Genomic DNA, 15,675 nt, shown 5'->3' on the forward strand with positions numbered 1-15,675 from the left:
CGGTCCTGCGCCATGTGCTGTGCTCTGGGGTAGCTCTGCGAGCCCCGAGGAGCCGCTGAGGTCCCCGGCAGCGTTCACACTGAGCGTTTGGTTTGGTTCGGTTTGGTTTGGCTCGGTTCGGTTTGGCGGTTTGGCTTGGTTTGGTTCGGTTTGGTTTGGTTTGGTTTGCTTTGGTTCGGTTTGCTTTGGCTCGGCTCGGCTCGGCCCGGCCCACTCGGCTCCCGCCCCGCCCCGCGCGCGTTCCCGGATGGAAGCGGCGCGTCCCGCGGCCGCGTGACCGCTCCCTCCCGGAAGTGCGGCGGGAGCGGGGCCGTGCGGGAGCCGGGAGGTGCCGAGCGCGGGGCGGGCACGGCCGGGAGCAGCGGGACTCGGCGCGGGGGCAGCGATGCGGCTCCGCCGCCGCCCGGGCTCGCCGCCTTCGCCTCCCGCCGGGCGCCGGTGACCGTCACAGCGTCCCCGCCCCGGCGGAATGAGCCCCGCCGCGCCGCCCCGCCAGCGCCGCGATCCGGTACGTGCCGGGCCGGGGGCAAGGGGTGAGGGGGAAAGGCTTTGTTGTGGCCTCGGGCAGCGCCGGGAGGTGCTGCGGGAGGGCCGGGCCGTGCTCCGGGCCGGGCGGTGTCGGCTGTCCGCGGTCCGAGCGATCCCCGCATCCCGCAGGCCCCGGTGAGCGCTGCCCGCCGCGGAGAGCCCCTGGAGCAGCGCGGTGTTCCCCGCCCGTGCCCTCAATACCCCCGGTGCGGTTTGGCTTGGGAAGTTGACGCCGTGTGAGAAAGCAGAAAGAGGCGGCGGGGGAGGGGGTGGTGGCTGGGAGGTTGTTCTGGTTGTTGGCCGTCTTTGGGCTGCGGCAAAGTTTGTGGCGGGGTTCGGGGGATGGTGTGTGAGCAGTGCTCCCCTCGGCTGCGCGCTCCATCTTAGCCATGGTCAGGAAGTGGAGTTGAGTCAGGCTGGTTTCACCTGATGATGTCGTCTGCTGAAATTCCCGGGAGTCCGGGGAGGATTTGCATCACACTGAGGCTGTTCGAGGGCAGAAGTAGGTGAGAAAGACCGTAAAGAATGGAAAGCGGCAAAACAAAGGGAATATCGATATCGCTCAGGCTGAGGTCTCGGTTTTTTTTAAACTGTAGGATACTGGAATCAGCAATCCGTTTTAAAACGTAGCTTTGCTTTGTGACTGTATTCTAAATTTCTTTTCTAAATAGGTGTCGAGAGTCATAAAAATAGTATTGGGACAAAAAGGATTGTCTCGAACCTCCTGCCAGGAAGAACAATCTGTGACAGAGTCGAGTAGAGTCCTTCCTTATCCTTATCAGTTCTGCCGAAAGCATTATTTTGATAGATATCCCATATGGTTACAGGATTTTTTACCACAGTGGTTCTGAGCTAAACCATTTGTATGACTGCCAAGGCATTTTGTTTTAACCATTAGAAAAAAAGGTTAACAGAAATGTCTCATTTTCTGTTCTGTACTTGTAGTTGTATTATTTCTGGAAATAAATATCCCTTTTTAGTTACTGTCACTTCTGGAAGTATTTTACCTGGCTTCTCTCTGGGCCTTCTGGGATGTGTGACCAGGATAACCATAAATGTTTGTGAAGGATTTCCAGCGTGTGTCTACTGCATGGTTATTTCCCCCTCACTCTGCAAGGGGATATTTACTCAGGAAAGGGAAAATAATTTTTAAACAATATGCCTTTTGTGTATAAAGCTGCAAATTCGTCAGCCTTTGGTACATCAGCAGAAACTGTATTTAACTCTCTTCTGGAAATCTGAGATTTTAAATATCCAGAAATATCCTTGGTGTTATATTCCCTTGAAACAGTTTTCTGCCAAACTTTTAACTTTGGTACTTTGCAGCCTGCTTTTAAACTGTCAGTGAAAATAAAGAATTACATTCTGTACTTGCATAGGCGGCGCAAGCTACTTGTTGCTATTAAAAACTTGTATATGCTATAGACAAATATAAAATTAATTTGAAAAGCTACCAAGTTTTCTCTCTGGCCCTAATCACTGATTTCAGCCATCATGCTGTTTACAGTTTTGCATGTTCAGTTGAAATCACGTAAAACTACTTTTTTTCCCCTCTTTTTTTTTTCCTGTAGGTTGTGTTTCTCTGTTGTTTTTTGTGCTTTTAAAAGCACCTGAACATCAACATACAGTAGAGAGAATAAAACCAGTTGTCATTATCAGCATAAGTTGGAGTGGAGAAGAAATAGTTGAGGACAGCAACAGGAAACAGTTGACTTGCCCTTAAATCTCATTAACTTCTCGCTTCATTCATTCTTCCCAGGTTTTCAGCCTGCTTTGGCAGACAGTCTGCATTGTTTTTCATATACAGTCTCTTCACATCTGTTCACTTTTTTTCTCTTTGCATCCCATGCAGTTATGGTGGTGGTGGTAATTAGAAATTTGTCCTGTTGAAAGTTTCCAGGTGCTTTGGGTATGCCCAGGCATAGGCTTCTGTGTGTCTTGCCTTACAAAACCACCTCAGCCTGCTTTTTTCTTTTTTTTTTTGTTATATTTTCATGTTGATGACAAGTGGATATTTTTGGTGGGTTTTTTTCTCGCAGTTTTTGTGACAGGTTCATATGCTCCTTATGGGCATTTCTGTCTCCTTGTCAAAAGCAGTCTGCTTCCTGTGTATTTAGCAAAACCTGGTTGAGACTAAGGAAGTCTTAAGTGAGATTGTTACACTTGCCAGAAGCAGGAGCCTGGTACCTGTAGTCATAAAATCCTGGGATCTTCAAAATTCTGTGCTCCCAATCAAAGCATGAAGACGGTGCATTTTGTCCTGGATGTCCTGGCCCTGGATTTTGGGATGAAATAGAGAAGTTACTTGCCTCAGTGCTTGACTAATGGTCTTGCCTGTGGTCTCCAAGAGCCTCTTGTACCTTGGCACTGGCACGGGGTGCCCAGAGAAGCTGTGCCTGCCCCATGCCTGGCAGTGTCCAAGGCCAGGTTGGATTGTTCTTGGAGCAGCCTGGGACAGTGGAAGGTGTCCCTGCCCATGGCAGGGGGCTGGAATAAATGATCTTCAAGTTTCCTTCCAACCCAAACCATTCCACGATTCTCTTTCCCCTCTACAAAATACGTACATTTTCACAAGAGACCTTCCTTCCTTTGATTTCTTGAGAAAATTTCCAGTTCATGTTCCTGTGAGATTCTGTTGTTTCTTGTCCCACTCATATCAAAAGGCTTCCTATTGGAATTATCCCTTCACATGGAAGTAGGAAATCTCTCATTCAGCTTGTCCTCAGTACCTTGTGGAGATTTGTTGCAGCTCTGTGAGAGGTGGTGGTAATTTTGATGTTGTACTTCTTAACTGAGAGAAGATGGTCGCTTGCCTTAGTTCAGTGGGTTTCTTAAGAAGTGTAACTGTGTTACAGAGTGAGTATTTTGCATAAATGTGGGGTTTTGGTAATGTTTAAGCTATTCAACTTGTGTGGTGGAATTTTGGCAGGAGTATGTGTTCAGTATTGGAGAGAGCTTAACCTAAAAACCCTCAGCTAGAAACCTCAGCTGTGTTGGTTCCTTTTTATCCAAATTTAATAGCTTTCCAATGTGTTTTTTGGTAGCCTGGCTTAAAATTATTCTTTATCAGCTACAACGTTTTTTATGTTTTGTACAAGGAATCACTTTGCAGCCATGCGTGTATCTGTCAACGTTGTTGTGATGAGTGTTTGCATATAGCATTTGGGAAATGTAGTGGAAAGTCAGATACTCTTTCAGCTGATTCAGAAAATCATTGGCATGGAATAATCCAGAGAGCTCACATATCCAAATTCCCTGAATTAGATTACTTATCCTTGATACTGCCTTGCATTTCCCATTTATCACTTCATTTTTGGGCGAAAAATATTACACATGCTACTTTTAATTGTAACAGTCTGCATTAGTTCATCGTGGTTGATGTGGCATTTGCTCCTTGCACTATATTGTGACTTAAGAATTCTTAACTTGTTCAAGGGTGAAGTATCATTTGATGTGCAATTTACACCTGTGTGCTTTAAGAAAAAGCAATTGTGTGCCAGGGAGAGCGCAACAGAGTAGCTCTTGGCATGGGCAGTGCTGCTGTTGGTGGAGTAAATGTCTCCAGAGTTGGGAAACTTCCAAAGTTCATGGGGTGGGAACCTCTTATTGTTGTGCAGTGGAAAGGATCACTGGGTGAAACCTGGGAGCCAAGCTTTCTCTTGGCCTCCTTCCTGGTAGTTCCTTTAATGTTGGTCCCCTCCCAAGAGCTCACTTACCAGTTGGTCAAGTCTTTTGCAAAATCGATTTGTGAGTAGGGCTGCGAATGGAGATGAAGGAAATGGGGGGTGATGACTTGCACTTGATTTCTTCCTAATGCCTTGTTTTCTTGTGTGCTGGATGTTCAGCAAATTAATTAGAGAGCTTTTTTTTTTTTTGGGCGTCTCTAAAAGGGTTTGGGGTGGTTGCATCAGCAGTTGCTGCCTGAACAGCTGGAATTGAGCTTCTCTGGCCTAAGGAATAGCTGGTATTGCTTTCTCCTCTGGTGTTCTGCTTTCTAGTTCTCTGTTCCATGCTGACTTTTTCCTTGGAAAAGTTCACAAAAGCTTTCATTTTCCTGGCTTTCTTTATTCAGATTCGGTTTCTAATTGATGAATCTGCTTTCTCCATTAGCAGGGCCTGTAGCCTATGAAATACAGATGATTTCAGTACACAGAGTTTAAGTTAAAAACCACTGGGTTAAGTCGAAGAAAAATCTCAACACAAGTTATCTGTTGTTTCAAGCACTTGGTAAATTATTCTAGTGATTCAGATTAGCTAATAATTCCTCTAAATTCTTTAGAGGAGACACATATTTACTGTCTTCACAATAGGGCTCTGAATTACTTAATATGTAGACATTACCTCAGCAACAAAACCATGACTCTTTAGTGGCAGTTTTTCTTAAATTTTAAAACAGATTCCTTGTTAACTGAGATTAGTTTCAGAATTACTTGTTTGTAATCAAAACTCTTGAAGATAAAACCAGAACTTGTTTGTAATGAATTTATATAATGAGTGGTTAATATAGTTTCATCAGCTTCAGGGATGGAGCAATATACAATGAAAATATTAAATCTTAGCTCCTTTTTGTAAGTGTCAGATGTACCAGTGGGTACACTGATATTTACATATCAAGTTGAGTTACTGTTCTTGTAACAGGACAAAATAGTAATTTTAATGTGTCTGTACTGTGTGCAAAGTTACTTGCAGCAATTATTTGTGTACATCTGGATTTATACCTCTTTTTAGCTGTTTTTTTAATGCAATTGGAAAGTTCCACATAGAGTCTATGTGAACTTATTTAAAGTCAAACTTCTCAGCTCTGAAAATGTTATTCTGAAGACGAAGCTGTCTGAAATCTCTGATTTGTGTGATTGCAGGTTAATGCAATGCATTGCTGTGCTGACTGTCCAAGTGGGCGTGATCTCACTCTTGGATCTGGCACTGCACTTGGCGTATGGTGGTTTCAGAGGAATAAAATGTATGAAATCTATTTGCAGTGCGTTTCTCTGATCTCTGCAGAGTATATGTCAAGGTAGAATTTTTTTGTTTATTTATGTGCATATAGCGAGCAAATTTAAATTAAAATGGCAGCAGAATAATATTTGTGTTGCAATGGTGATATAGTTTCTAAGAAACTGAAACTACTTATACTGAAGAAGTTTGCATAAATACATTTTAGGCAAGTTTTGCAAAATCCACTGGGCAGGTGGTTGATCCAGGGTAAAGAATACAGTAAATAAATCTGAAATATTTGAATTAATACTTTTGCATCTCATGAGAGGCTTGTGACTATGGGAGGTCCTGTCTTGCTTATGGCAGAAAAGGGCATTTTTAGTAACATTCTGCTGAAGTGGGGGTTTTCCCCTTCAAAAAAAAAAGAGGAAGGGAAGAGAGAAGGAAAGCATGATATAACTAGAAGTGAAAGAAAAGCTTCAGTAGGCAGTAAACTGCTCAAAATTTGTGTGTGGCAAACTTTATACCCAGAGTTAGTTTCTATGATTAGTTATATTAATAAGATCAACAAGCAAAATCCACTTTTATTCTGTAGCCAGTGGTTTTGAATATTGTTTTACAGGCCAGGCATCATTTTTAATGATTAAATAGCAGTTGTGTTTGGAAAGGTGCCATCCCCTCCAACAAGTGTGAGACTCTGCTCACTGAGTGCTGAGGGGAAAGATATATGGCAGTAACATCATCAAGTGTTAGTCTGGGTCACTCATAAATTACAGTGTCTGAGCCTTCAGAGCTTTCCAGAGTCACTTGTAAAGAGGTGCTCAGCACTTGGTGCTGGCTGACTTCTTGATTTCCTGGTAGTAAATCTCTTTTTTTCCCTGCTGTTTGTTTCTGTGCTCTGGGAGAGCGTTGTGCTGCGTGTGTGGGGTGGGATGATTCACTGTCTCCTATGTGTGCACCAAGGCAGAAAGCAGCACACTCACATCTGCTTCTGGTCTGCCTTGTTTGACAGCACCCAGGATGAAACCAAATCTATTTACTGCACAGCCAGGCCACCCCGACAGGCCTGTGCCAGCCTCTCTGCCTTGCTGCTTACTTGGGAAATATTCTTCTGGCTTGAGCAACTAAGAGTGTGTCAGTGGGGAAACTTACAGGAAACTGCCGAGCTTTGGGTTGTTTTTGTAGTGGAAAAAGGGGTCTCAAACAGATTATATCAGAATGGTTCTTAAATTCTGAAGTATAAGCAAAACAGTACCTGGATGTGTTTTGAATGGTAGAAGTTGTCCACTTGTATTTGAAATTCAGAAGCCAGTTTCGTTGGACTAATTTGTGAGCTGTTGTCCTTCCAACTCAGGATATTCTATGAACTTTTAGGATTTTCTTTATCTCTGTGAGTCTAAACCAGTTTAGCTGCAGTCCAGTCCTGAGATGTGAAGTTTTGCTGGCCTGGATGGCTTTTAGAGATCACTGCTTCATATTCACCAAAGCAAGTGTGTGTGCAGCTCTTGGCCTGTCTTTCCTAGGATGTGTCTAATCAGCTGTTATGGATTAGCTCAATTTCAAGACTGTTGGGACAAATTAACATCAAATGCAGTTTGGTCCTCTGGCATAATTGAATTTTAGACCCTTTTTTCTCAATTTCCTAGCTTTAAAGTATCACTTGTTTTTTGCTTTAAGTCTGACACTCGGGCATAGAGGGGGCCTGAAATGAGCTGTGACTCTCAGAGTCTCCGAGATGCAGCTGTGTGCTCAATGTGACCACTGCTTTGCCATGAGAGGCAACAGGGCAACAAATGACTGATCAGCCCCCTCCTGAGAGCATCTGTGAGTGTGAGCTTTTGCCTGCTGACAGCAGTTGTACCAGTTCAGTGTGAGCTTTGCAGGTGATGCCAGTCTGCAGAAGTTAATGAGGAGATCGCTCTGCTGCCCTGTACAGCTCCTTTGCAGCAAATGACAATACAGCACCTCTCTCCAGAGAGTGCAGGCCAGTGCTTTCCTGATGGATTTTAAAGGAAAAGAAAACCAAAACAACCCATACCACACTAGACTAGCTGTGAATCTGCTAGAAAAAGATATTTCTTTGTTACAATTGCAATCGGCTTTCTGTTGGCTTAAACAAACTCCTGTTCCAAGTGCAAAGAAGAAAGTGAAGATTAGCATTTTTGATTTGGTGAACTCTTGATTGTGTAGAACTGAAGCATTTAGGGGAAAAAATGTCTTCATTTAAAATACTTTTCACATGTCAGTGATTTGTTGGAGTAAGAGTAATGGAGTGAAACTAAGGAGGGGAAAAGATCACTTTGGCTCTATACCAGGAAACAAACCCCAACAGCAATAGATTATTTGAATAGAATATTTTCCCAAGAGGAATCGTGGTGGAAATACACCTCTTTTGGGTCCTGTAAAACTAGACTGGGCAATGAAAATGAAAAATGCTGTAAGAAATAATCTTGCATTTCTTCTCCAGGGAAATGCATAGATGACTGCTGTAGGAGATGGTCTGGGATAGCTAATACAGAGCACAGCGGGTTTTCTGTATTATAGAACAATAATGCAAGGCAAATGCTGAGGCATTTTTATCAGTGATGTAAACTAGACAGCTTTAGTTCCAGCTCTGCTGAGCACTTGGGCTTTCTCACAGCTGAGGTAAAATTCAACTTTATTTTTCAAAGCCTTTGGATAGGAAAGAAAATTGAGAGAAAAGCCTGAAAATAGCATGTAAGCAACTTTACAGTTTTTACAACTAATAGTATTCTCTTGCTAATTTTGAGCTGCTGACCTCAGAGTCACCAGACATAGGAACACCATCATCCTTCTGAAAAGTTGGGCATTTCCCACGTGCTGGGTTTTGCCTTGCTGGGGCCTTTTTGCTGGAAGCACCATGAGGATGTGCTTTTAAATTCTGGAGTCTTAGTTGCAGCTATTTTGAGATGCCTGTGACCCCAGCTGCCTGCCCTCTCTTTGCAGGAGTTTACTGTCCCCAGGCAGGGGTGACAGGGTGTGTATGGAGTTTCTCAGCTGTCACAGCCCAGTCCATGGCAGGATTTGTTTTCCTCGCTGGAAGAGTGCGGAGAGAGTCATGAATTGGCTGGTGTGGCTGCTGATTGTGTCTCCTGGCAGGGCACAGGCTTCCAGCAGGGCTGTGGCATGGCAAGGGTGACACGGTGAGCATGAAGCACACAGGAGCTGCCAGAGCTTCTGATTTAAGCCCCAAAGCTGGGTTTGTGTCAACTTAGTTGCTGTTGTGTGGTTCCAGAGCAAACGTATACTTAAATAAGCATTTTTAATATCATATTCCAAAAAAGCCTCAAACCTTTCAAAATGTTATGGGCTGCCTCCTCAGTAAGTGTTATAGGGGTTTCCTGTGTGTAACCCAACTGCTGTTCCCTTCTTTTGCCACAAAAAGGAGAAATTATTCATGTTAGAAGTACTGCAGATAACACAAACTCTAGTACCTCCTTGTGGGATCTCAGCACCTCAGGGCTGATGTGCAGAGACACCGAGATAACCCCTGGGGGGCTCAGAGGTCCTGGAATGTTGCCAGAAGTGTTGGTGGCTGGACTTTGATCCTGCACGGGAGACGACACCTGTATGAGAATGGGAGGATTTCACTGGGATAAATGGTGAAGGGATAGGTTAATTATAGTGTGAAACACAGGTTTTAGAATTTCAGTATAGGGGGGTCTAGAGAAGTAAGATGGAGGAATTGGGGCGTGTCCTGTCCTTCTTCTTCTTCTTCTTGGCCTCCTTCTTCTTCTTCTTGGCCTCCATTTTCTGTGGTGATGGTGGCACTTTGGGATTGGTTCTTACTAAAAGTGCACTTGTCAATAAGGGTGAAAGGTATTGGGGAAAATAGGTAAATATCTTATACATAGTTTTGGGTATAAAGATAAGTGACTGCCCCGGGGGCTCTCAGTGTGCTCATGGCTGGCTGCTGTGCAGACCTCTGTCGGGCCGAGAGAAAATCTTGTAGATAAAAACTAATAAACACTGAAGACCGAGAAAAAACCTGAAGACTCTTTTCGTCCTTTGGAGCGCGGGCTGTCCCAAGGCCACCCCGAGCCTTTCCAGGCCATCAAAAACAGCCGAGAAAGAGACACCTCCTTAACTTAGAAGTTTTCTAACTTAGGGGATGGATATATGTTATTGCAGTTGTGTAAGTGTGAGCAATTCTGCTCACTCAAATGATGCAGTGATGGAAAAAATCCATAAATGCTGAACACAGTATTTAAATTTTCGTAGGTATATCATAAGTGTGTTTTCAGAGGAGATAATAACTGAACAAATTGGAAAATTGCCTGAGCTTAATAGACCTTTCAGGCATCTGTTATTGTGTTGTGGATCATCCAGCAGGAAACTTAGTTTAATAGTTAGCTGTTTAGGAAATACAAGAGCAATTCTTTCAAAAAGATCAATTGTGAAGAGATGCAAATCTTACTAATTAAGAAAACAATCCTATTTCCTGCAAAGTTCATTTTTTTTCTACTTACTAGTAAAAATGGTAGGCATTTATGTAAGCTTAATTAGCTTATAAGACAAAATCTTAAACAAACAAATTGCAAGCCATAGGCATTTCATGCCACCAAATAAGTGTGACCCAGGTGGTGGGTGGCTGTTACACAAATCCTTCTGTGATCAGTGAGAAAGGAACTTGGCTTTTTTCACTCTTCTATGGTTTGGCCTTCATAAGCTGGTGCTGCCTAGAACTGTGTGATCCAGCTGGGTCCAGGTGGGGCAGTGCAGAAATAATTTTATCTTTGGCCTTAGAATGTCTTTCACTTCAGACATAACTATTTTGATTTGGTTTGTTTGTTTCCTTCATTTTTATATTCATACATATATTCTTCCTCAGCCAAGAAGTGGGAAGATGGTGTTTTTCCCAAGAATGTCTTCTTCATAATTTGAAAAACTAAACACATTCCTTGAACAAATATTGCTAGTTTTATATAAAACACTTACATACTAATTATATAATACCATGTAATACTTTATTCACTGATCATTTAATGAGAGGAAATTAAGTAAGTGCTCTGTAACTACACCATGTTTATTTTGAATGAGTTTTTGGGAGTTGATGTTACTGAATGAAGAAGAACTTATTTTGGATTTTTTATTAAAGCCAAACCCTCAAAACTTCATAAACTATATTTGGTTTCTAAATTATGTATTTACTAATACATAATTAGAAAGAAGTGCTTTCTTAAGCTAGTCACTTTTTCAGTGACAAAGTTGAGATAATTCCAGCACAAGATGTAAGAGACTGGGGATGTGCTCTTGTTTAGCTCTGAGAGGTTAAAAAGTAACCTTGTTCGGAATAATGTTGATAAATACTCAATTTCAGACAGGGGAGACAAGATGATATTTTTGAAATTCATGCTATTGATGTAGGAAGTAACTTTGAATCTTAAGATCTATTCTTAAAAGTTGAGAAAATGGAGATCTGATACAGCTTTTGATGAAAATATGTGCAAATACATATTTTGGAAGGTAGCCTGTGCTTTCTTTATACTGTGTGTGCAGGTAATTAATTAACAATAATCAATTTCACATGGCTTTAAGTTCAGCATAAGTATTTGTTTGACTAGGAGGGCACTTCAGTTAATTCCTAAATAAAATGTGCTTTGAGAAATCTCCTTCTTTTATGTTATTTCTGCCTACTTGCTCACTGTAGGAGGATCAGCTCCTGGGAGATCCAGATTTAACAGAATCTATTTGCAGAGTGATTACCAGGTGAAGCCAATACCTTCCTTAACAGACCTGTAGAAGTGATAAGCCCATCATGTTTGGGGTCTGGAAGTACAAGCAAAGAACCTTTGACTTTTTCTTTTTTTTGAACACAAAGTGTTCAATGAGGACAATGAACACAAACTCTGAATTAAATCAGCACTGGCTGCTGTACAACATTCAGTATATCAGTTCATTGGAAAAAAATCCAAAGAAAGGAACTTGACACCCTTTAAAAATACATCTCATTTTCCTTTTGAAAACCAGAAACTTCCTTTACCCATCCATTAAAGCTTGTTTTCCTGCTCCCAGTGCATGTTTGCCCTGATGGTCAGACATTTCTGCCTGGCCACACAGACTGGTTTGTTGGGCCGTGTCCAGACAGGCACAGCATTGCCTGAAAATTCTTGGAGCTATTGTCTGATAATGTTCCCTCATTTCTGCTGCTTTGTTCATGATAGCCTGCAGAGTAATAAATGCAGGTTCTAGCATGAAAATTGTCCCTCTTAGTTGTTTCATCCCGCAGATAGCAGACCTGTCTTCCTGCACTTCACTGATTGAATTCCACCCAGTCGTTCCCTGACTGGTTTTGTGAACTGCAGCTCTCTGTTCCCAACCATTTGGCCTAATAGGCTGTGATGAGGGCTTGGTACTTGGAAAACCATTTTGTCAGAGCTGATGACAGTGGCTGATCAATGATTCATAAACAGTTTCTCCAGAGTAGTATTTAGTCTCCTCCCCACGTAGAGCCCTGTAGAACAAAGGGTTGCATCTCTGTTCTCACCTTCAGGCTGCCTGTGCAGGGTCTGCTTTGCCCTGGTGGCCACTCAGGGTGGTCTGGCTGTCAGTCTAAAGACTGCAAAAATCCCTCTCCAAACACCTCCAAAATCCTCTGATTTCAGGACAACATCGTAAAAGCTTGTGTTCTCTCTCACCTTGTAGCTCTGGTAAATATCCACATCACCCCACCCAAATCCCAATTAATTGATTTAATAAAGTGAAGGGCAGGTCTGCAGTACTGCTAGACCATCTTTTGGGACATGTTAACAGAGCATCAGAAGCTCTGTTTAATTTATTCATTCTCCCATTATTCAGTTTGCCTTGGTTGGTCCTTTGTTTTGCTTATGTTGTGTGCTCAGACTTACTAAAAAATACAGACAGCTCCTCAATGCAGGCTCCCAGTATCAAGGATTTAAAGTTACTGCATTCTGCCAGTTTTCTCAGTCTAAAAATGTGTTTGGCTTAGTAAATCCATGCAAAAAAAGTGAAGTGTTAATGTGTTCCTCAGAGGTGTATCAGGAGGTCGTGAAAATCACTTGTCTGGTGCTGGTGCAGTAAAGGGGAAACCTTACAAAAGGCTGAGGCTGTTCAGAAGGACCTGAGAAGTGTCCTTAGGTGAAATCAAGCCTTCCTTAAATAAAGGCCATGCAGCAGGTGGGAGCAGCCTCTGAAGCACAGCTGCCATGGGCAGAGCAGGTACAGAGACAAGGCAACAGATGGACCTGAAAATAATTGCAAATAACTACCTTTGCTGAGAGTTAAATTCGCAGTGATTCAAGCTGATTTAGCTGTGAGATGGGAGTGGGCAGATAACTACTGGTAGCTGGCCCAAGGTCACTGAACACTTTCTTAAAAGAGATTGTGTACAGCAGTTATTTTCAGGCTTTTCCAATTTAGAAACCCCTTCAGAGCAAATTTGGCTCAGATCTGCTGCTCCTTCATGGTTACTGGGAGCTGGCTGGTCTGATGGGCTGGAGAATTGAGGCACAGATGAGAGACCAGACAGTCCTGTGCATCTCATGCAAATGACAGAATTAGGAATGGGCTGTGTTCTTCTTGCCTTTAGCTGTGGAGCATCAAGGAGCAGCAATCAGGGTCAGTCAGGCTGAGGTAAGCTGTTTAACCCTTTCAGGATATGGTTCTGTCTCAAAATCCATTGCATTGGGGGAACAGCTTCAGTTGTCACCACTGAGTAGGATGTGCTTCCAGAAGTAATGGTAATATAAGTGCTAATGTTTGCTTTATGAGAGCAGAAGTTCATATGTATCCTTCCCAGGAATTTTACTCTGGGTGGTTCTGTACAGAGAATCAAAACCAATTGTAACCATGTAAGCAAAAACTGTGTAAACACAACATGCACAATAGATGTGTTTCCTGCTTAAAAAAAACATGAAGCAAACAAGTTTGGTTATCTTAAATTCAGGGATGATGTTGGTTTTTCATTTATAGAAAATACTAATGAAGTACTGAATGTTGCCACAAATATTAGTTTTATTTGTGGAGAACTCATTTGTTAAAGACAGCCGAATTGTGTTTATGGTTAGTTTTCAGTGTCTCAGGGATCCATATCTTACAGGAGACCTATTCAGTATTTGGCTTTCACCCTGTCATAGCAGATCTGTTGGTAGAGATTCATTAATGCATATTATTATAAAGCATCTGCTTCCTCATCTGGTGAAAACTGAGAATTAGCTTTCTTTTCAAGCTCTCATACTCCTGTGATTCAGAGCAATCACCTGTCAGCAGGCTTTGATGTGGAAGGGCTGCTTCATACCACGAGTGAGAAGCAGTTCCAGAAAGGCAGAGGGGAAAACATCCAGTGAGGATCACAGCATTTCACAGAGCAGAATTCTTCCTGTAGGAATAATGAACTTGTTACATCATGACTGAATTGTACATGCTCTTGCAGTGGCTTTTTACCAGTGTTTGCATAAAACCTTGTTTCTAAGTGTTGCTCCATCCGTGGAGAGTTCCATCATGATTAGTGATGTGCAATCACATCTTTTGAGGAAGACAATTAATGCTGTTCTATCACAGCTAAAAAGAGCTGTACAGTGAAGCAGTCAAATGTTGCAGAAAGATGGGTGCTTCTAAGTGATAGCAGGATATGTTTAAAGAAACTTTCAGCACTAAGAGAAAACGTTTTGTGGCAGAAATAATTGATTTTTTTCTGGTTTGATCAGGGTTCATTTCACTTTTTTAGCAATTTAATGAGGCGGCTTAAGTGGGAGGCTGTGCCTGTGACAGGAATCTGCCCACAGCTGACAGCAAACCCTCCCTTAAAGGAGAACCAGCCAGGAACCCAGAGCTGCCCCATCATTGCCCACCTTCTTTCACTGGTCTTCTTTCACAGCCCAATTGCTGCTGTGTAGCCAGGTGTGAGGATCTGGGCAAGTGCCTCAGTTCCTGGTGGGCAGGAGGAGCTGCAGTGCTCTGTTAGGTGGTGCTAATTCATAACAAAATCACTTTATTTTTTGTTGGGAGTTCAGTCAAACTGTTTTCTGGCTTTGTGTTATTATAGTTCTTCAGCTCTGTTGGTGTTAAAGATTTGTGAAAGAAAATACTGCTTGAAATGCAGGTCTGATTTCTTACCCTCCATTCAGAAATCTCAGGGTTGTGTGAGCCTGTTCTCCTCCCAGGTGACTGAGTGTTCCTGTGAATTATGTCTGGGTGAAAACCTGAGGCACTGTGCTAATGATGCTCTGGGTACTCTGCAAGTCAAAGGAGCAGAGCCTGAAGAAAGTTACAACACTTTTGGAGTGGCCAGAGTGGTAATTTGCAAGGGAATGTTGAAATATTGCCATTAGTGGTGGTGTGTGATGCAGAGGTGCTTGTTTTTATAAATTATTGTGTGAGGGCTCAGCCTGCAGGTTTGAGCGCCAGTGGTTGTTAATGTGTGACACCCAGCAGAGCCATTGTCCTCTTTTCAGGTTTAATTTTCAGATGCATCATTTAGTAAACACAGTAATAAGAGTTTTTGTATTTCCCGCGCCTAAAAAGGATGAACAAAATGGATGAATTCCTTTTTTTAGGAGAATTACTGAAGCTTGGATTGCTCTCTTGATACTATAAACCTGCAATAAGTGGCAATGTCAAGGGTTCCCACCCCACCTCCTCCTGGGGAGATGTCCAGTGGACCTGTGGCTGAAAGCTGGTGTTACACCCAGGTAATTACATAAATCCCAATGCCTTCATTTTCTGTTGTCATAATAATTGTTAAAAAAAACGAAATTAAAGTTATTGGCATATTGAATAAATATAGCTGACAATCTAAGTAGTTCTCATAGCTAATGCTGGATATGTAAATTAAATTTTCTTAACATTTTCTGATCTTTTGTTCAGGTTAAAGTAGTAAAATTTTCATACATGTGGACCATTAATAACTTCAGCTTTTGCCGTGAAGAAATGGGTGAAGTTTTAAAGAGTTCTACATTTTCATCAGGGCCAAATGACAAAATGAAGTGGTAAGGTCTTTATTTGAGCAAGTGCTTTGGGTTTTGTTTTGGGGTTATTTTACTCACAAAAATTGTAGAGTTAAATTAAAAATCAATATTAAAACTTGGACGCTTCTTGAAGGGTTACTGTTCTAATTTTAAATTGCAGCAATCACAAAGGAAACATTTATTTCAGTAACATTTATGATTGTGGCTTGTAAAAGTATTTCTGAATTTATTCTGGGTACCATTAAAAAATTACCATTTCTCCTTT

At 42.2% G+C, this 15,675-nt stretch overlaps 1 protein-coding gene across 2 annotated transcripts in view; it reads left to right on the forward strand.

Annotated features, from left to right (window-relative positions):
• Positions 1–297: 297 nt before the first annotated feature.
• SPOPL (speckle type BTB/POZ protein like) overlaps positions 298–15,675 on the forward strand; it is a 32,837-nt gene continuing 17,459 nt past the window's right edge. For both annotated transcript variants that reach the window (XR_009418765.1, XM_059475682.1), the window contains exons 1-3: positions 298–508; positions 15,000–15,134; positions 15,310–15,431. Coding sequence is in view for 1 of the 2 variants with exons in the window: in XM_059475682.1 (XP_059331665.1) it covers positions 15,057–15,134; positions 15,310–15,431 (200 nt within the window). In the remaining variant the exon portion in view is untranslated. The remainder of the gene's footprint in view (positions 509–14,999; positions 15,135–15,309; positions 15,432–15,675) is intronic.

The sequence above is a fragment of the Ammospiza nelsoni genome, chromosome 7 (genome assembly GCF_027579445.1).
Source record: "Ammospiza nelsoni isolate bAmmNel1 chromosome 7, bAmmNel1.pri, whole genome shotgun sequence".
NCBI lineage: Eukaryota > Metazoa > Chordata > Aves > Passeriformes > Passerellidae > Ammospiza > Ammospiza nelsoni.